Raw genomic sequence first — 21,130 nt, 5'->3', positions numbered from 1 at the left:
GAGGGTTGGAAGTGAGCATCCCACAAGACACTGGTCTGGTCCACAGTGGGAAGGAAGAGTGAAGCTCTTGTCGAAACCATCATATCCCTCACCTCACACGGCAGGGAAGTTCGAGGACATCCTCATGTACACCTGAATACTTCATTGCCAGCTCTGGACTGGACTAAACTGTGTCAGCCTGACCACAGCTGTAGCTGGGCCCACGGTGGGGCTGCTGCCTTCATTCAGTGTGGCCATGAAATCAGGACTTCAGTGGGCAAACCCTGGTGCTTAGGCCTCATTTGTCAGGCTCGCCGGGCTTAGCACCATCTGTACCCCGTGCCAAATGGAAATGTGAGTGTTCTGCAATTGTGCAGTGCTTGTCACCATGTGGTCCCAAGGGACTTTCACCTGAAATCTGCTTCACGTGCTCATAGCAAATGAATTGGCTTTTCTGCACAGAAGTCTTGGGAGAAGACCAAAAATTCACAGCCTCTAGAGAAACAGTATGCTCTGAATGGAAAAAAAAAAGTCATTAGGTGGTGATTATAAAAAAGACCACATATATTTTTCAAGTCAATATATTTTTCAAGTCAACCATGTGGTTATGTGAAAAATGGTAGCGCATTTTTCTGTCATACATATAGCTTATTTTAGAAGAATTTATGTTTCATTTCTGATGGTCTGACAGCACCACTATAAAACATAGAACACAAGGATTTGTTTTAATTGTGCAGCAGTTAAATGTGGGCTGAGGAAAGTCATATTTTAACAAGAATGCCATGGTTAATAGCAGCTCACAGACCTCACATGCCTAAAGTCGGTGTTAAGCAAAAGCAAGCAGACTGCAAGGATCTGTCTGGGATCCAAACTCAGTAATGCAGACAATGTAATTGGCATTGGAAATTGCAAAAAATCACTGGCACAGTTTCCCGTATGAAGTGAAACGAACTAGTTCTCCTTGGCGTGTACAAGCAGACAGATGAAATCAACAGAACAGCACATGTTTTAACCAGAGGGTCTTGCCAAACCTTCCAAAAGGGTAAAGGTAGTATGTAATTGAAAACCTGATTGAAAAAATGCACAGAACACAGAAACTACTCAAGAGAGACAAGAAACAAGCCAGAAGATCTCCTTCTGGAAGGAAAACCCAAAAGGATTAAGAAACAGTGAAACTACTACACTTAAAATAAAGTTCCAGGTCTGTATTTCTTACAACTCAGAGGGAAAAAAAATCTCAAGACTTGTGTAGTGTCAGCATAATAAGTTGAAACTTTAGGATGATAAATGCAGTAGAGTTTCTGTAGAATCTCAATTTAATTTGAGAAAATGTAGTTAAGTGATGTGGTAAATAGGTATGATTCATGCTGACAAAATTGAAACAGTAATCAATATTGATACAGTAATTAATATTTGAAAATAATAATACAACAGTTAAAAGATGTAATGCCAAGAAAGAAAGGGAGAGGAGGGGTTCCACCCCCCTCTTCCTGCAGATGTTCCAGGACAGGAAAAAGCAAGAGATAACAGTTACTAGAAATTAACAGAAAGAAGGGAAAATCTGGTTGGGTCCCAGGAAAATGCCAGCTATAAATTGTACTGGCTTGGTGCACATGTGTAACCCAGGGGTGAGTTGAAGGACATCGAAGAAGAGGAGAGGCCTTCATCAAAAACGACCCCTGAAGACTTGTGCGACCACCTAAATGAGTGGTGGAGCATGCGTGGTAAAGGTGGTGATGAGGGCGGAGGTAGAAGTGTGATGAATCGAAAATGGGAGGAGATGGCATTGACACATGGCATATAAGGAGGGAATCTTCACTTGGCAAGCTTGTACGTGAGGTGGCAAGGGTCCAAGAACCTTGCACTCTGTACCCCGCGGTTATCTTTTGCTTAGGCACTATTATTGGAACCAAACTATCCCTTATTTTAATCAAATTATATTGTCAATATTTCAAGTGTATCCGATTTTATATATTTTCTAAACTATTCAGTTAAATTGCTGCTACCTCTAATATTGTTTGGTTTTTTTATGATGGGATAATTGGGCAAACATAACCGTGATGAAAAGTTTTATAAGCTCTTATTGTAAGTGCTCTCAGTTGAGCACTTCACATCATCCTTTTATAAAGGGGCATACAGAAAAGAAGGAGAAACTATGAGGCATTTCTTTTCTGTGGAAAGTTTTATGAGGCTACCAAATGACCATATGCCCTACATATCTAAAACATGTCTGTAATCCATCTTTGCTCCTGTCTTCTAGTCCTTTCTTCACAAAACAGTCAACTTAATTCTTCTTATCCCAAGGAGAATTTTGGCAAACATAAAAGGCTTAGTCTAAGGTAAAAGGAACAACAAGAAGTAATAAATTTAGTAAGAAGAGGAAAAAGAGAGATTCAGTAACTGTAAAGTGACCTCATAAAAGGCAGGAAACCCAATGGCAAGCAAAGATATAAGACGTAGTGCTTGAAAATGCTAGAGAAGAAAGCCTTGCAGTTTCTGTAATAAATAAAGGCAATCTGAAAGGGCAGTTCTACTAAAGAACTTCAGAATTTTCAATTCAGGCTCAGCAACATCCCACTAAAGAGAAGAATATGAAAGATGTGCAAATTCTGGACTTTGCAAAATATTGTATGTGCAAAAAAAAATGAGTAGATAACATGCATTTGTTCTCTTCCATCAGGAAGAGGGCTTGGACAGCATTAAAGAATAAATTTTGAAAGTGATATTGGAATTGGCATCAAGCACTGAGCAAGGAATGACTGGAACATCAGGCCTTGGGTCTGGCCACTTTGCCCTCAATCTAGCAATACATTCAGATATACAGAAAGTACATTGATGCCTGTAATTGAAACATTAACAGTTAAAGATTTTTATCTATGTACTTAGTGAAGACAGGGTCACCAACTTCCAGATCAAAACATTCCAAAGAAGCCTTAAAATCCTAACTTGGGCCATAGTCCTCTTGAAATTTTGAGGAGCTCTTCTTAAGCAAAGAGGTGCAGTAATAGCCCTCTTGCAGGAAGTTACCCAGTTAAAATGTAGCAGCTCTTTCAGTCTAGTAGATTTGATTTAATATAACTTTATGATTCTTTTTTCATTTTACTTACTAACTTTGCTGCAGACAATCTGTGCCAAGGCTGACATGTTTTATTCCCTTTTATAGAAGAGTGTATTTCTAAAGTTGTGCAGGGATCCCAAAGTACACATCAGAAGCAGTAGATGCAGGCTATCAAAATCTCAGTAGAATGACAGCATTGTAACCTACTTAGAAGAAAATACTCTGGTGCATCTTTTATTTGCATACATTTTTTTTCCACAGAAGAGGACTTAAAAATGTTAATTGCTACTTTCCTAGTCTGTGTTGAAAATGGACTTATGGACTTTCAATGTATATGATTGTAAAATTTCTCTATTGATGAATGTTGCACCTAAGTGATTCATAGACAAATCTGGAGAAAAACACAAATATTGTTGCTTATTGCCTTAATTTCATGCAGTCTATCTTTGCTGGGGCAATGCAGAAAATATGGATTAAAATTGCAGAAGCACTTACTGATGTGAAAAGAAATTGGACTATCATGTGAAAATCTTGGTAGTGTGATTTGCTAGAGGTGCTTAAATAATATTGGAGTGCATTCAGGACATGTCAGGATTGCTTTTGCTTACCAAATCTGCTGTTTAGTCTACAGAATTTGAAAAACAACATATAGCTAATTAACAAAATGGATCCCTGAAGAGCCCTTTGTGGTTATCTTGTACAGATCAAGTGTCAAAACAGGCAGGAAAAAATAAAGGGAAGATTCTGCCAAAGAGGTGGACGGCTTTTCCTCTTTCAAACTAGGGTGAAACCTGTCACTCATTCACCTGTAAAATATGCAGGCAGATTCAAATTACATTTAATTTCATAGCTGTCACTCTACTGCTTTTTTATCTCTTCTCTGTATTCTTTTTTATGCAGTGAGCTCTGGGGGTGTGGGCTCTCATAATTGTACATTAATTAGTCGCATGCTTCTTTTTAGACATGGCAACATAAAAAGTGAAGTAATGAGCAAGTGCTTATCATTAAGTGTGTGAGTAATGGCAGCCCTGTGTAGCAGAGCACTTAAGCATTCCTGTTGTATTTAAGCAGCTTGTCACGTAGGGATGGAATTACTCACTTCTTTATAACTCGACATTTAAGGGCTTTGCTGATTCCAAGGGGACACTGTTCTGATCTCACAAATACTAGTCTTTGTGACTGCTTTTACTAATGGTAGTTGTGTGGTTTAATTCAGTTCTGTAGAAGTTTTGGGAAAGCTCCTCAGTGGGTATGGTAGCTCAGCTCTGCTAAGTATTTACATTGCCCTGTCTATTGATGATCATGGTTGTGTTTTTGCTAAACAACCTGTTTTGTACACTACTGCATTCTGATATGGATTTTGAGTGAAATTTTGTGGTTTTCATTTAAATACAGGCAGAAATTTGCAAGGAACTTCTAGTGAGGATGATTTGACTGAGCAAATCTTCCAAGTATGTGAGTGTACTGTTATTGTGCCATCTTGAATGGTCTTGCTGTGGACCAAAGCTATGGAAGCAGTAGTCAAAAGGCATAACAAAGTCTTACTCATTGGTCAGTGTTAGTTTTCCCATTTTAGAATCTTAGCATTTCTGTTTAAGCTTCCTGGTTCTGTTTTCACCTTCCTTTCAATCTGGGATGCAGAAGATTCTTTGAGAGACTGGCAGTATTCTCTAGTGAGGCCCCAACACAACTAAACAAAGCCAGCTACTGCTTCCAGCTTAGTAGTTGAATGCATAGTTCTGCTTTGGTAGCTTCAAGACAGCTTTACCATGATGCTGGCTCACTGTTCCAGACCCAGATGTGAGCTGTGAACCATCTTAGTAGGATAATTGCAGCTACTTAAATGTCCATGCTCTCAGCCTAGTCTTTGCCAGTGCTTTGTAATCCATCTACAACAGAGGAAAATGCAAGTGCATCCAAACACTGCTGGAAGTTAAATAAAGTGTTTCAGGGTCATCTTCATGCCACAGCTTCTTTGACTCATGTGTCCCACCATCCCTGAAGCTCCAGACACTTTCAGAATGTGCAAATGGATCAGGTGTGGAAGTCTGGTGTTTTAATTGTGTTTTGATTGTGTATTCTTGTGGCTGCATTTTTTTCTTAGTAGGGGACATGTTTTTCCGTGTTGTCTGCTGCTGTGTTTCTTTCATCACCATGTGTGTGATGGCATCACTGTTGTGATCAGAGCTTGTCAAGACTTGCTGTGTCTACATCATCAGTAAAATGCATCAGTCTTCTTCATGTACTACTGGCAGCTAAAATCCCTCATTTAGTGATCAGTCAAAGTCATTTTTGCTTATTGCTGAGGAGGTGACTTCCTTTTTTTTCCCCAGTAAATTGTGGTTGTAGTTTGTTTTATTTTTCCATCTGCTAGAGGTAGAAAGCATGGAGTCAGCTCTAAACCTTTTCCTGGGAAGACTTAAAAATTATTACCAGAGATCAATATTCTTGTTGCATAGGAAAGCCCTGACAGCTGGTGCAGCGGAGGTACTGAAAAATCCAGATGCATAGAAAATAAGATTTTTTTCCTCAAAAACTGGGGATATGAGATATGAGATTCGTTTTGTTAATGAATTCAAGGTTTACTGTGCAAGCCACTGGGCTTGAAACTTTTTTTTTTTTGTTTAAAATACAGAATTGCCTGATTCTAGGGAATGGTGCTTCAAAGAAAACACCTACTTGTGCAATATTTGCGGTGAAACCACATGAATTGATAATAAGATTTTTTTTGTCAGAGAGAACACTTTGTAGGATATAATCAAAAAGCAATGAGGGCAGATAACCAATGTGTATTCTGAAAGATATAAATTTAGTGTTGCTCCAAACATTTAAATAACTGTGCCCTAATCTAAACAGTGGTTCCTAAGTAGTGTAATTCTAGTTGTGGTCATTACAGGCCAAGTAAATCAAAGAAAAAGCCCCTTAGAGACAGAATTCCTCTGTTCTTCCTCAAAAGTTAATAAGCTGCCAGGTGACAGTTGCTACCCTCTTCTCCCAAGGCTGTACCTAGTTAGTTTTGTCCATCTCCAAGCTCCTTTGCACTGTGTGGGTGAGGGGACAGCAAGAAAAGCACTTAGTCCCTGTTAGATCATTTCACTCAGACAGGAAATAAAGACCTTTACCTCAACATAGTCACCATGCTTGGCCTTCTCCTGTAAGAACCCATTTAGCTATTGACAGGTATCTTCTGTAAATACACTTACTCCCCTAATATAGAGGGGGAAACCCATGAGTTTTGAATGTGAGTCTTTGAAATACTTTACCTAGTTCTTGAAAGAATCTGAGGTGATTTATGCTTTTCCCCATGCAGAATGCCAGGACCAACAGCAATGTGAGTTTTCTTCTGATCTTTCAACCTCTCCCTCAACCAAGAACTTGAAGAGTCAGGATATCTCAGTTTTATATCCTCCTGCAAAATGACACTGCTGTCAAGGATCCCTAGGTACAGTACATTGCTATATTATTATGCAGTTTTGTCAGACTAAGTTATTATTTTGCAATTTATGACTACCTAGATTAGGGATGCAGAGCTGATCAGGCGCAGCAGCAGAGAGCGTACCACAATCATTTACTCCAGCTTTTATATTCTTCATAGCAAGTGGAGTGGCATCTTTTTATTTTACAATATTTTGAGAACTTTTTAAGACTAGGCCCCTATTCTGAAATCTTTCTCAATACATGATTTCCCCATACATCTGTGGCAAAAGGATTTCCTCTGTTGAATAAAGGAGGTGTTACTTTGGAAATATAAAGCCAAAAAAGGTTTTAGGATGAATCAAGCCAAGGAATAGAATAGAATAGAATAGAATAGAATAGAATAGAATAGAATAGAATAGAATAGAATATTTCAGTTGGAAAGGACCTACAAATGATCATCTAGCCCAAATAGCCACATTACCTTGGTTTTTTTTTTCCTCAAAAAGGGAGGACGAGCAAAGTAAAGTAACAAAAAAAGAAAAGTAACAAAATATACTTAATTTTAGTATCTAAAATGGATTGGAGGAACTATAAATATTTCACACTGATGGGATGAAATCCTGTTTCTCCTCAAGTTAGTTAGTGTTTTGTTGCTGGCTGACAGGGTCAGCATTTCACCCTACATGTCTGAATGAATGTTTTCCTTGAATAAATGTAGGTACCAGAAATAGTATTTTTGTTTAAAACCAGTCATTTATTTCATTCTTATTTTCTTGCTTCCCTGTATTTACAAAGTCTCTGCATATATTGCACTGTGTTCTAAAAGCTATCATTTTCTTTAGAAAAGAATATTGTTTGCTCTCATGAATAATTTATCTTGGAGTTCTCTTTTAATCCCTCATCAGATGTGCCATTCTTGTATCTTCATAAAGGAAAAGAAAGGAAAACAACACTCTAAGGCTGATTTATGAAGTAAACCATGAACAGTAAAAATATATAAAACCTTGGTATAAATAAGAACTTCAGTTTTGATTCTAATTCAGTTGTTTCAGTACTTCTGGAACAATACTATTGATTATATACAGATTTTCACTATTCTAACTGACATCACAGAGTATGAAAAAAAGCATGAACAATAAATATGATGAAGATTTGATATTTAACCTTGAGCTAATAAGGCTAACCATATATGTAGGTTTTGAAGGGAAAAAAGAAATACTTGGAGTACAATCTAAATAAAACTGTGAATAGTATGTAATTTATAATATTTGTGAAACAAGTAGTTGATAAAAGAACTTTTAATCCAAGTTCCTATATATCCCATTAGGTTGAAATATAAATAGTTTAGATACAAAGGAAAAAACCTAGAAGCACCTTCATAGACAATCTGTGGCCTACAGATGCTTGTTATTAGGTTACTGTTGTTCATTTGATGTGCACATCAGATTAGCAAGAGACCTTTCCGCATCCCAGTGAAGTTCAGGTCTATCTTGTCCCTCTGGTCTGTAGGAGATCACCTGCCTCTACTGCCCAGCTGCTGAGCTGGGACATTTTTCCAACTCATTTCCCCACGACAAGATAGACTCGGGCACCACAGATTGAGTAAAGTGTGTTTAAAGCATCAAAACTGCATGTTGTGGTATTTATAAAAGGGTAAAAGGTTTTAATGCAAATAGTTGGGTATTGCCATGAGGAATGTATTTACAAAGTCAAACTCATCCATGCCATGGCTTACAAATGGTTGTTCAGGTTTCTGAGCAGACCAATCCAGCCTCTTCCAGCCACCAGCTTCATTCATCCTGCAATAATCAGCTAAACCTGTTCTGCTCGCCTGTGCTTGGCTGCCTCAGTGTGCTTCAGTGGTTTGTCTGTGGCTCCTGTCACCTCTCGTGTATGTACCTTAGAGATCAGCAAAGTTAGGGGCTACACTGGGGGCCTCAGGGTCAGCAGCAACAGGGAGTGAATTGCAGAGAGTTCTTCTGCAAAGCACTTCATAAAAAGAAACTAAAATGTGTCATAGGAACACTGGAGTGAAATCTTCTGGGAAAAGATGGTCCCCTTAACATTCTTGGAACCACAGGCTCATCTATGTCTTCAGCTGGGCTGAACAACACATGATCCCTTTCCAGAGTCATTCATCGGTATTTATAATGGCTCATCAGCATTAATGTTATAAAATTTAAGAAGCTTAAATATTTCCTGAAGTGCAGCTTTTCCAGGAATCCCTGTGGTATTCATACCATATCTTCCTTAAAGTGTTAATTTTAGTTATTGAACAAATTTGGTAGAGAACCTGATGTGCTGCATATATGGGAGTTGCTGGAGATTGGTTATACTGATTATTGTGTGATACAGATCTCCAGCCTAAAGGCTGCATGTATATCTTCTGTGGTAATTTACTGTTCAATGAATAAAAGCAGGGAAGAAAAGAAGGGACAATTGCTGTTTTGGTATTACTAATTGTTTTGATATTTGTTTCTATATTTTCCACTTGTCATTTTGGATGTCACTTCTATAACATCAATCGCAACCTTTTTAATGTTTTCATTTTTTGAAATGCAAATACTAATTTTCAAGACTACAACCAAAACTCAAAAGTTAGTGTCACATTTCTGACTGTTTGCTGAGTGACAACAAATAACAAGTGTTAGACCCCCTTAGTATAGGTGAAAATACACTTATTAATTCATGTTTCCTGATACTCTCCAGTAGGAGAATGATGAGCAAAAGCTCAGTTCCTCAGAGATGTTTAGGTTTTCTACAAAACTACATTTCAGTAGAGAGACTTGATGGATGATGGGCAGTGCATCTGTGTGTGTCCAGGGGCTGTTTTCAGTAGTTGGAAGTTCATACTGGAGCCTTTCTGAGCAAAACACCTGCTGACTTTAGTCCATTTTTGTTTGAGGGAGAGCCTCAGGTTTAAAGGTCTGTTTGTTCCAGGGTGATTTAAGTCAGCACAAGTTTAGTCATTGATTTGAGAGAGTGGGTGGCAGTTCTTAGGGGTCCACTCCTGTTCCAGCCAAAGTCTGCTTGAGCAGTTACCATTATTTAATAGAAGATAGCTCTAATTCAGGAAATAATTAGTAAAAATGTCCTTAAACCCTTGTGCAGTTGAATCAGCTCACCTTTGAAAAAGTCTCTCTCCTTCTCTTGGGGCTATTGACAGGAACAGCAGTAGCAGCTGCTGTGTGGGAGTGTGTGTGTGTCTTGCCCAGCAACCTCATTCACTGACAGTGGATTTCACCTCCCACGCTCCACCTGCAAAGGCCGGGACTACTCAGTTTCCATCCAGCACTGGCGGATGCAGCCTGGTGTTAATACTTGGCTGGAAAGCAGTTGCAGTTTCCCTTTTTCAAAAATTTTGGGTGCTGGAAATACACATCCATCCCCCCACCAAATGCAAATTTGTGACCTTCAGGATAGGTGGAAAAGTGTGACTGCACACAGAATTATAAATGGAAATGAACCAGTGTTCTATTGGGACTGGTTTGTCGTGTGTGTGTGTGTGTACAGACGCATAGATCTATTTGTATAAGGATCCATTGATCCATTTGTATAAGGAATTGCAGTGCTAATAGTCATAGTGGCTGTTCCTTTGTTGTCACTATACACATTGAACTGGAGACTGCTGTTAAAATACTCCATCAAGAACATAGGAACATCTGTTTTTCTCTCTTACTAATTTTTTTTTTGCCAGTAATTCTTTAGTTTATAACTTTATTTAAAGAAAAATGGCCACATGATATTTGTTTGATTTTATTTTGCTTTATTTGCATGATAGAATATGTAAAATACAATGCATAAAATTGCATCGTGTGTAATGAAAATATATTTAATATTAATTAATACTTATAAGTAAAATAAAATATAAAGTTTATTCAATTGATGAGGTATAGAACATATAATATATAAAAATATCTATCAGAGAATCCCAGAATTTTTTATGTTGCAAGGGACCTCTTCAGGTCATCTAATCCATGGGCCCCTAAATTTTTTTTTTCCAAAGAAAGCAACTTTTTCATTTCAGCAAGAGTAGTTTCATGGAGCTTCTTCTGTCTTATTTAAACCATTTATTTGATGCATCTTTAAAAAAGAAACCAAAGATGAGGATTTAAATTACATAAAGTATAGAAAAGAAACTCACTTTTTAGAAAATTGCTAGTAGTTTAATCTAGAAGAATGATCAAAAAGTTCAGCAGTGTCAGTAGCTACTGCTCCTTTGGAACTAGTAATAATAGGATGATTTTTTATAGCATCTACAATTCCATATCTGAGTTATTCTATGATTCTTTAAAATAATCATTCTAATTGTGGAGGTGTCACCTCTTTAAAAACTGATTTGTTCATTCCGTGTGTGAGGCACACCCTGAAAAACCAAAAGGCTTTGCACATGCCTAATTTAAGATTTAACCTAGCATCAGTGTTAAACCTGTTTCAGTCCGTCGTTCTCTTGGTGAAAATGCTGTGTAACTCAGGAGTTTCTATTGGCTCCTTTAGCAAATCAATTATAATCTGCCTTGGTTCATAACTTAATTCCTGCAGCAGAAGGTGCAGAGTGTTCTATTCTTCCACTGAAAATAATTGGGGGAAAAAAATTCACTGCCTTTTTATTTATTCGTTGTATTGAATGTAACAAGAAGAGCCAGCTTGATAGCACTATAAGCTAAACTCTCATACTTGTGCTCAGGGCAAAGAACAGACTATCAGAGCTCCTCATACAGACACAGAAACCTTCAGCCTTTCACCTATGTGCAGCTGGTTTTGTGTGTTCTTACAGCGCTTTTCAGCAATGTCTTGGTTGCTGATAACCAAGAACTGTACTGGTATCACTCCCGATTGCTCCTGGACTTCTGAAAAGGTTTTGTGGGAATCTAAAAAAAGGGGTTATTTATTCATGTTTCTTTAGGCTATCATGATGCTATACTCTAAAAGATCCCTAGCTTTAGAGTTGCAGAATCCCTGGGAAGTTCAGGAACCTGACTCTGCAGTGACCTTTTCTGAAATAAAGGTCAGTGAGCCATAGGCAGACTTGCTAAGTCAACTGCTTTTCCCTGCAGACTAAAGCTTTGTGGTCTTATCCACAGATCTGTTAGGAAACTTGGCCAAGCTACTGCTTTTTGTTGTCTGAGGCACAATATGTGTGTCAAATGAAGTTTCATACTAAGTGAGACTGATTTCAGTAAATGGAAGAAAACTTTGTGTTGTAAGAGCTTAAAATCCATCCTGTGTCTCCATATATGTTATTTCCAATTTATGACAGTTTAAATTATTTCCTAGATTCATTCATAGGATGTGTTTTTTGTACAAATCTCATTCCTATTTTCATGCTTGTTTTTTTGTTCTCTCAAAGTTGAGAGGGATGGAACTTATTTGGCACATTAGGGAATTATCTTCCAACTGTTTGGATTAGTTTGGGATCAAAAAATTACCTCATTACTGCTGTTGACACCTCGTTATTAACTCATCGTTTCCTATGCCAGTGACCTTTTAAACACAGGGGTTTAATTCCTTTATTTTAGGGGATCGTTTTAGGAATAAGAAATCTGGAGAGGCCATGAAAGTTATGTTAAACAGAGTCATAGAAATGTTTTGACAGTTGGAAGTGGCTTGGGGTGGCAGTTTTGCTTTGACACTGTTGTGGGGCTTTTTAGTTTTGAATGAAGATTAAATTTGGACTATGACAAATATGTGATCTTTCCCCCTCTTCCTTCAAACTTCTGGTTTTTGTGAGAAATGGACCTTAATACTGAAAAGGCTGTGAAAGCTGAAGATTTTACTGTATTGAATCTCTCCAGTATAATACTTTTCTTATTTTCCTTTATCTGTGTTTATTTGCATCTTAGATTAGGGTACCTGTTTAAGGCAAGAACTGTGTGTTCAGGTAGTATTAATCAGCCAGTATATCTTTGGAGACAAATTCAATAAATTTTTCCATTGATATTTTAGAAGGGGACTCTGTTTTTACCTAGTACACTTTGGGTTAGATGCTCAGTTCTTCTAGGTCTCTACACCTTACAGGAAGCTCAGAGATCTGCTGGTTTATAGCCACTGCACATCTGACCCAGTGTCCATGCAGTTATTTCACTGAAATATGATCTGAAACTAGGAATGTGTATGCTGCTAAGGATTTAAAACTTCATTTGTGTGACTGGTGTAGCAAAAATACAATGCCAATCAAACATAGCTTCTATATTGAATTTTTTTAGGTCATGGTCCAGTCATGCCCACACAGACTTCCTACTAGACCTAGAATTCAGACATTGGACACAGATATGACCCTGGGAAGTGGGAACTCTGAGGTGTTGACAGGGATCAGTGAATTGTGGACTGATATCAGTCAAATATGTTACCTCATAATTTTTTATTAACTTCAGAAGCTTCAATCAAGGTACTTACAGCAAAGTATGAATATGTCAAACTCCTGTGTGAGTGGCAGACCAGATCCTGTGGATCGAAAGCTCAGTGGCTGAACTTTGCACTGAGCTTTATAAGAACAACTTGCACTTGTGAGTTCCAGTGATACCTGTTGCTGCTGCAGGGTCTGGGGTCAGATAGCTCTGCAGTGTTGCAGCTCAACACAAATACACTCACCTGGAATTTGTTATGTGCTCTAAGGAATAGCTTGTCATCAAACCTGCATACCAGTAATTGTATATGCAGTGAATAAAGATAGATTCTGCCTCTCTATGGCAAAACGCAGGGGAATATACATCACTTGGCTGTTTCGCTTTTTTATTATTCAGTTGGCTCAATTGACTCAAATTAACTTTTTGATAATTTTCCGATCAGGTTCCATCTGTTTCAGAAGGATGACAGATCTGAATTTGTGGGACTCTGTCCTTTTGTATTATCAGGAGGACATAGTGACAGAATTTGAGTCTGACAGCACCATTGGCTATTTTGGCCAGTGTTGTACAGGATGAGGTGGGATTGGCCATTACCAGCTCCATGAATGTGTTGTAACAGCAAACATTTGGTTGGCTCTACAAGTTGTAACTACTGACACTACACTTGTGGTGCTGTCCAAAAAAGAGGAAGGATAGTAAATTAATACAATCACTGTTTCAGTACTTGAGGGAATGTTGGACTTCGTTGCATGTCCCTGATCAGTTCTGAAATTCTGATGCAGCTTTGTGAAGAAATGAAACTTTCTATCATAATTTTGCTTATATGCCATAACTTTTTACACTTTTTTGCAACTTCTTAGCCCATCTTTTAAAAGTTCTGGGTTTGCTATGACTAGTTATTCATTGTATGCCCACTACTTTCTTTTGTTTGAAGAGAATTCCTTTAACAAATGGATACACTGTATTGATTCACTGTCCTGGCTAGGTAGAAATGGCCATTAAGATCATAATAATTCCAGCTCAAATATCTCAAAATAACTTGTATAATCTGCCCTTCTCTTTTTATTGTAAAAAAAAAGGCTGTTTTTTCTAGCAGTTTTTTTTTTGTTTTGTTTTAACAACAGTCACAACAATATGTCACAAGATAAACTTGGTGAAGCTACACAAGGACAAAACCTGGCCCACAGACACTGAGTTTATTTGAAACTCATGCACACAGTCATGTGAGACTTTTGTGTTTGCAGCTTTGTACCATTCCACCTGTGCTAGCTACCTGGCAAGCACATCTTAGGTTTTCTACATGTTGTCTGGCTCTCTGTCCACACACAGATGCATGCATGTGTGTATGTTCACAGTGAGCAGAAGTGACTAAACGCACCTGACACACTGAGCAACAAAACAAAGTAGAAATGTTCAGGAAAAGGCTATGTAGAAAAGACCTTTGACTTTTACCCAACTATGTTTGGCTGTATGTGTAAGGGAAAACAGGCAACTTTGTGTCAGCAGTAAAACAATTTGTTGATTAGAACAAAATAACCAATATCTAAAAAATACATGTTGTATGCATAAAGTGAATGTGTTACATACATGTTTGGTATTCCACAGCAGACATAAGATAAATTTAATATGCAATTATATGATAATTTTTTAATATATTTGGTTAATTCTTTCATACCCTAGTATTTCATATAGGGATTCAAGTCTGTGGCGTCTGTTCTTAACTTACAGTCTGTGGTCTTTAGAGAATTACAAATGTTCAATTGCAGAAGTTGCATGGGAATACATATCACATGTAATGTAAATGTTGTACAGCATCCCCACTGTGTCAGCTCTGTTAACTAGATGCTGACACTAGATTTACTAGTAAATTTGAAAATAACCAAATCAAAAATATAATTCTCACCAAGCACTTGGTGATCACTGTGCACTTCCATTTGCCCTCATAAAAGAACATTTAATTGGATTATGTACTTACAAAATTTCAAATGATGAAAAGTGTGGTGCTATATGTTTCTTCAATTTTTTATTTCTCTTTGACTTTTCTTTAAAGAACTCTGTACTGGAGACACCACTTTTTGATATCATATCTATCAACCTGGTAGTGAGTTAGCAGTAGAGTTGCTGTTGATACAATACATTCATAATTTATTGTGGTTTTATATTGCTTTTGTGATTGTCTCTAGGAACTGTCTTTAGGATTTAATTCAGTATTAATCAGAGAGGCAAAGCTAGGCAATCACTGTCTTCTATTTTATTTGAAAAACAAACAAAAAAAATCAGCAGAAGATCTTCTACATTGAGAAAATACGACAACAGAAGCAAACTTTACCTTAGGTGAGCTAGTTCCCTTTGCATCCTTTTACAAGCAATTCTGACAGTAATTCAGAGGATTTATGTGTCTGTCTCCTGACCACAGAACAGGACTAGGGAGATTTTTCTCAAGTAAAGTTAAGCCTGTGGGGATGACTCTCAATTTGTTTCTATATTTCTGCTTTGCATCAGACTACACTATTCAGTGCTAAAGTGTAAGATAGACAATCAGAGGATTTGTCATTATCTGCTAATGCTAAGCTAATTAATTACAGGAACAGGATATATACTATCCTGTATGTACTATTTGATTTTTTTTAAGAAGGAAAGTACTTAAATCTATTCTTGCCATTTAACTTGATGCAGCCTAGATATAGAAAGTGATTCTGTGTTTTGTATACTGAATATGTAATCCCATTCTCATTTCTCACTGTCAAAGATATCTAGTGATCTCATGTGGAAAGTTCAGAGTGCTGTGTCATGGTCAGCATATTTGGTTTCTTTGGAACTAGGCAACCCCAACTTTGTCTATTCCAAATAACAACATTTCTTAGTAATAGGGTTCTTTTTAGAGTATTGATAGTACTTGGCAGGAATGGAGAACTATGTGTGCTAGATGATGGTCCTAAACTAGGATACCTAGTTAATTGTGGAATTTGGTTCTCCTTTATTTCATGAGCTGACTTGCAAATTCCTTCTCTTTGTACCAGAGAAGCATTTTGCAAGCAATGAAAACCAAACTGGGAAGGAACCTGGGATTTTTTTTCTCAGGTCTGGTAGCAATCTTATTTCTTGCAAAGATCTCACAGCTGTTATGACTTTTTAGGTGTTTTTAAAAACATCTGCTAATGCACTTTATGAAATCCATCTAATCTGAAGACAAGACCACAAGACCGAACACAAAGTTCTCTGAAGATATCTGGAGAGCTCTCCGTAATTTCGCTGTGCTGTGGAGAACACAACTAGAGTCTTTGAGAGGGAAACTGTTTTCAGACAGTATGAAAATGTTTGTGATTCTGTTATAAACCTCTCTTCCAACCCCTCCTCTGCTTGAACCTGCCAATTCTATGGTTGCTTCTATACTAACCATTGTAGTGACCTAACAGGTTCTTAAAATTAAGCTGCAAGCTCACCTTTGTGTTTTTCAAGGCCTCACAATATGGTTCCTTTCTCCCTCTAACAGTTTTAGAATGAGAACACAGATCCAGAAATCCTTTTCCTCTTCCAGTGTTTCCTGATTTTGGCCAGTTGTTCTCCAGTTAGAATGAAACTGCAGCACTGTGCTATGAGAGGAGAGGAGAATGGAAGAAGATCCTTCCTCCACAGTGGTAGAGAAGGGTTCCTTTCTTGGACATCACCAAACATGTGCCTTGTTCTACAGCCTGGTGCAATGTTTATAAATGGATTTTCTGAGTTCATGACCTATTTCAAAACAAGTGCCAGAAGCCAACACATTTTGTCCTGGCTCATCTGGGCACAGTGGGCACCTGTTGCACAAAGATTCTTCACCCAGGCCTCTAGTGGCTAAACCTGAGCTTCTGTCTGGATAAGAAAAGGTCTTGAATAAAAAGGAACAGCTCTGAGGGAATCACATAGAAACTTTAATGATATGCAGATCTTCGGAGTTTTAAAAATTATTATTCTTTTCTGAGCATTCAAGTATGTTTATTCAAATGGCATTGTTAAAATCCAGTTAGGATTTTATAATTTCTAAGTGCCTCATATGACCAGATTCCATTTTACTTTTTCCCAAATGTGGGAAAAAAGGAAGACAAATAGCTTTGAAATTTCAGTACATTTAATTAGATGGCACTTAGAATTTCCTATAACCATATACGTTTGGGACAAAATTTTACAAACCGTTCTACACGAAAGCATTACCTGCTTTCTAAAGTGGAGAAGAATGCATGAGAATTACCACCAGGTGTGTCTAAACTGTGTCTTATGCAGTTAAGAGGAATCTGTGTATAAAGATTTTTTTCTTGACCATGACAGTTAAAGGACTAACATGTACCAATCTATGTTTTTTAGAAGTACATAGAACCTTTTCCATGTCAGTTCCAGAGGCTGCAGTCTGCAGGAGTAGTGTAAGGATTTGGGACGCTCTTGGGCTAGTGATTCCAAATTGTAAGCTGAAATGACCTGAAATTTCTTCTAAATTTCAGAGGTGTTGCATACAGTGTGGGAGATTTGACAGGTTCTAAGAGAAGGGAGAACCAAGATACATGAGATCTGTGGAACAGCAAGAGGTGAGATTTGATTATCTGGTCATAGATCATTGTATTTTTACCACTTTGGTGATTTAGCACCATGCTCTCCTCTTCCTCTCAGCTTCCCAGCATTCACTAACAGCAAAAATAAAAGTTTCAGTTTGGTGCATGAAAATATCAAAAGGACTGAAATGAGATTCCTATTAGGGTAGAAATAGGCTTTGGAAATCTGCTGTCATCCCATCAGCCCACAGAAACACTCCAAAATACCGTATTCTGGGGGAGAGAGTAGAAAATATCTAGAGCAACAAATGTGGCAGCTGGAAACAATTTTTAAAAAATCGGGTAGGCCAGTCATGTTATGGGTAAGAGAGGCAGCTGGGAGATTTAAAAGAGAAGGCCTGGGAGCAGCTGAAAGGTGCCAGCAGTCTGTTAGTGAGAGCATCTGAGAGCTAAATGGCTGCATGTGATGAGAAAACATGCCAAAATGATAAGAAGAACAGCTGGAGAAAAACAAAATTTCAAAGGGATGGATATGCAAATTCTGCTGACTATTGAATGGGTAAATGGATTACTTAGGTTTTTTTTTTCCTCTTTGCTCTCCTAAGTTCCTCTTGTTTTCACAGATCTTTTTTCAGAATCTGCAAGTGGCTTTTTCTGCTGCCTCTTCTTCCTCTTGACCTTTTGTTTCCTCCACAGAAAATAAGTATTTCTGAACAATACTGTTCATTTGTTTATAGTCTCTAAGACCAAAATTTTAACTGCTTATTTGTCTATTTCCTCACCTGCCTGTTATTCTGAATGTGAAAACCTTTTGGTGGAACATCATTTTCTGTGAAGGAAATGCACAGGTGGTGGTTGATTTTAGTAGCTCCAAGTGTCATTCTGGGTAGGACCTGTAAGATTTAGATGGCTTTGTATTACAGAGGTCTAGCTGGAGGAGCTGGCAGGCTTGGCAGGCCTGGTGAGCTGCATCTAGAACGAGGCAGGGTCTAAAACAAGTTTGTAGTAAGAACGTGGTGACTTTGGAAAGTAAACTTTAAAAATGCACAGATTTTCAAGGTTTTATGATTTGCACTTGCAAGTGTATTTTTGTATGTATTTTACCACATGTAGAATTTTTAGTTTACTTTTATGTGATCACATATTTGAATCTAGTGGAGGTGTGTGCACCAGTGATGTAAAGACATATGCCAGTATCTGATACAATAGCATGTTCTTTACCTTTGTCTGCTGTTTTTCAGCTGTGAAAGCAAGAGACAGTATGTATGTACTTTTTCCCCATAGATCATAAGGAACAAAGAGCTTATGTGAAAAAAAGAGTACAGGAGAAGATCTTAATAGATTCTGTCCCATCAAAAACTGAAATACAGCAACATGAAAAGAGCAAACATGCTGTCTAGCGTCTCTGAAGCTGTTTGCTAATGACCTCCAATGAACTAGAAAATGTTAGAGAGCATACTTTCAGCTTGAAGCCTGAGACAAGAAAAAATAGCAGACTGAAAGGAGGATACAAAGCAAGTTAAAAAAAATTGAGATAGTTAATAATTATTTTACAACAACAAAGCCATAATCAGGCATCAAATTCTTGTTATCTTTCATGGTGCCTGAAGCACACTGTTGTGGCCAAGAAGAGCAACAGCAGTTTTGAAGGGCATGAAAATAGACTAGTGGAGTAATAATATAATAGAGCAAATTGAAAGGGGCAGAGAGTATAAAACTGCATATTAAAATATACTAGAATGAACCTTTTTGAAGACATCTGAATTATTACCACATATTGCTGAAATATAATTCATTATGCAGCTTATACTAAAATTTTTAATTAAAGGAAATAATAGTGTTCTGTCAAAGGATTACAATCCAATATGATAAAATGCTAAATGAGACAGAAAGCGCAGGAAGCACTTTCCCTTTTCCAGTAATGCAAAATTATGCTTGTCTGGCAAAGAGAAAAATACTTGGAGTGAGTAAAAAACCATGTTCATAGTGGAAAGGAATTGTTTTCAATGAAAGCATTTAAATTAAGTTTTCAGTCACCTGAAAGCCTTTGACTGTGTCTTTTAAATAAGATCAATTTTTTTTTGAAGCCTTTGACATTATATATCTCTTACAGGAGCAATTAAACAAAAGCATAGACTTGCAAGAAATTCTACATATAAGATGTAGTGTTGGATGTTTTATACTTATGTGAATTATTCTCTTGGAATAAGAAATTTCATCTTCACTTTTTAATTTTCTCCATGATTAGCAGCAGACTAGGCAATTCATTATTCTACATTCTGGTGTAAATATAGATGGCTTCTGTTTTAAAAAAAAGTAAATTGAGAAATGAGTGCAGGTGCACGTATCTGAAAAGAAGTGAGATAGTGGATTTGAGAAATAATGGGGGAGGCACTGTCCAGCTAGGTTTTTTCAATGCATTGCTTTTGGTAGTTGAAATCACTCAGCCTTCTGCACATCCTGCTTTCCAGCCTGTAGCTTAAGAAAGTCTTTGTCAGTAGCTTGCACCACCTTGTGATTTAGGAGAATTTCCCCCCAGGAAAGCTGCCCAGGGTCATGCAGCTGTAGAATTTGAGAAAGGAGGATTCCAGTTGCAGAAGGAAAAATTGTTTGGTCAGTTCTATTTTTAATTAACATGAAGCAGTTATGGAGAGACTGAATTTGCAGGACCTCCTACAGTAGGAGCATGAACTTGTATATCCAGACAAGCTGCTGTGAGATCTACAAACTAGAGATATGCTTAGGCAGCTCCATTTAAATGGATCACGATGCATGCATTTCATAGTTGGCATGGCTTCCAGACATTCTGCTCTTTGAGTGAGTGATCTTACTCAAAACATCATTTCTCAAACAATCCCAGGATTGTTCCTCAAAAATGAGAACATGTGAAATTTTACCACTGATGGTTTGCTTCAAACTCTGGGAAAGAAACTGAACATCACTTAAATATTACTTTTCCTCCTCCTCTCCTCAACACCAAGTCATTATCTGAAGAGGACCCTTCATCACAGACATGAACATGTTCCTGCCTTTTTCTTCTTTCCAGCACATCAAATTGAACAGCAGAATTGTCCTTCCACTAAACCCACACAGTTGTTCCCATTCTATAAATTTGATAGCTGATCAGTGCCTGGTAGAACACAAAGCTGCTTGAAGGGTTTGCATGCTGCTTGCTCTGCTCCACAGCAAGGCCCTCATGAGTTGTTCTCTGGGGTAGCCAGACAGACTTGCAAACACCAATAATCTTCTGAATACCAGTATAAGTGAGCAGTGCAGTTAAATGTTCTTTTCTTGAGATCACTGCTGAATTAGGAATTAAAAGTCAGTATCATTAGATCTTTTACCTGTATGAGTGACAGAACCTGAGACTTTGTAGGTAAACCTGCTTAGATTGAAGAACATCCCACCAAGAAACAATTTCTTTTCATGTTGGCATCTTTATAATTTTGTCCTCGGAGGTCAACAAATGGGCAATAACTGCCCTTGTTTTCATCCAGTTTTTGATTTCCAGACAATCCTACTATCTTCATAATCACATTAAACACCACAATAAATGTTGAGAATCCATTAAATTCTTTTAATGTTTGCAATTACTTGTACTTTCACCACTACCAAGCAGACTAGTTTTTACCCCTTTGGAGCAAAACTTTCTGGTCTCCTGCAGTTCTCTCAGGGCATATTCATGCATTCTGTTTTCAGTCTGGGCCCTGGCTGGATATAAAGCTCATTTGATTGTGCCTAAAGCTTGCTATTCTGTTCTCTCTGCAGCAATGGCCGTGGCAGTCAGCATCCCAGCTGTCCTGCTG

General features: G+C 37.7%; 1 protein-coding gene across 1 annotated transcript in view; it reads right to left on the bottom strand.

Moving 5' to 3' along the window:
* Nucleotides 1-11,167: 11,167 nt before the first annotated feature.
* The window catches only part of RBM24 (RNA binding motif protein 24), a 25,848-nt gene continuing 15,885 nt past the window's right edge, over nucleotides 11,168-21,130 (bottom strand). The window contains exon 4 of the mRNA XM_014306994.2: nucleotides 11,168-11,325. Within this exon, the coding sequence (XP_014162469.1) occupies nucleotides 11,168-11,325 (158 nt within the window). The remainder of the gene's footprint in view (nucleotides 11,326-21,130) is intronic.

This window comes from Geospiza fortis, unplaced genomic scaffold (genome assembly GCF_000277835.1).
Source record: "Geospiza fortis unplaced genomic scaffold, GeoFor_1.0 scaffold104, whole genome shotgun sequence".
Classification (NCBI taxonomy): Eukaryota; Metazoa; Chordata; class Aves; order Passeriformes; family Thraupidae; genus Geospiza; species Geospiza fortis.
Note: the sequence above shows the minus strand (reverse complement) of the source record. Positions and strands in the feature narration are given on the sequence as shown.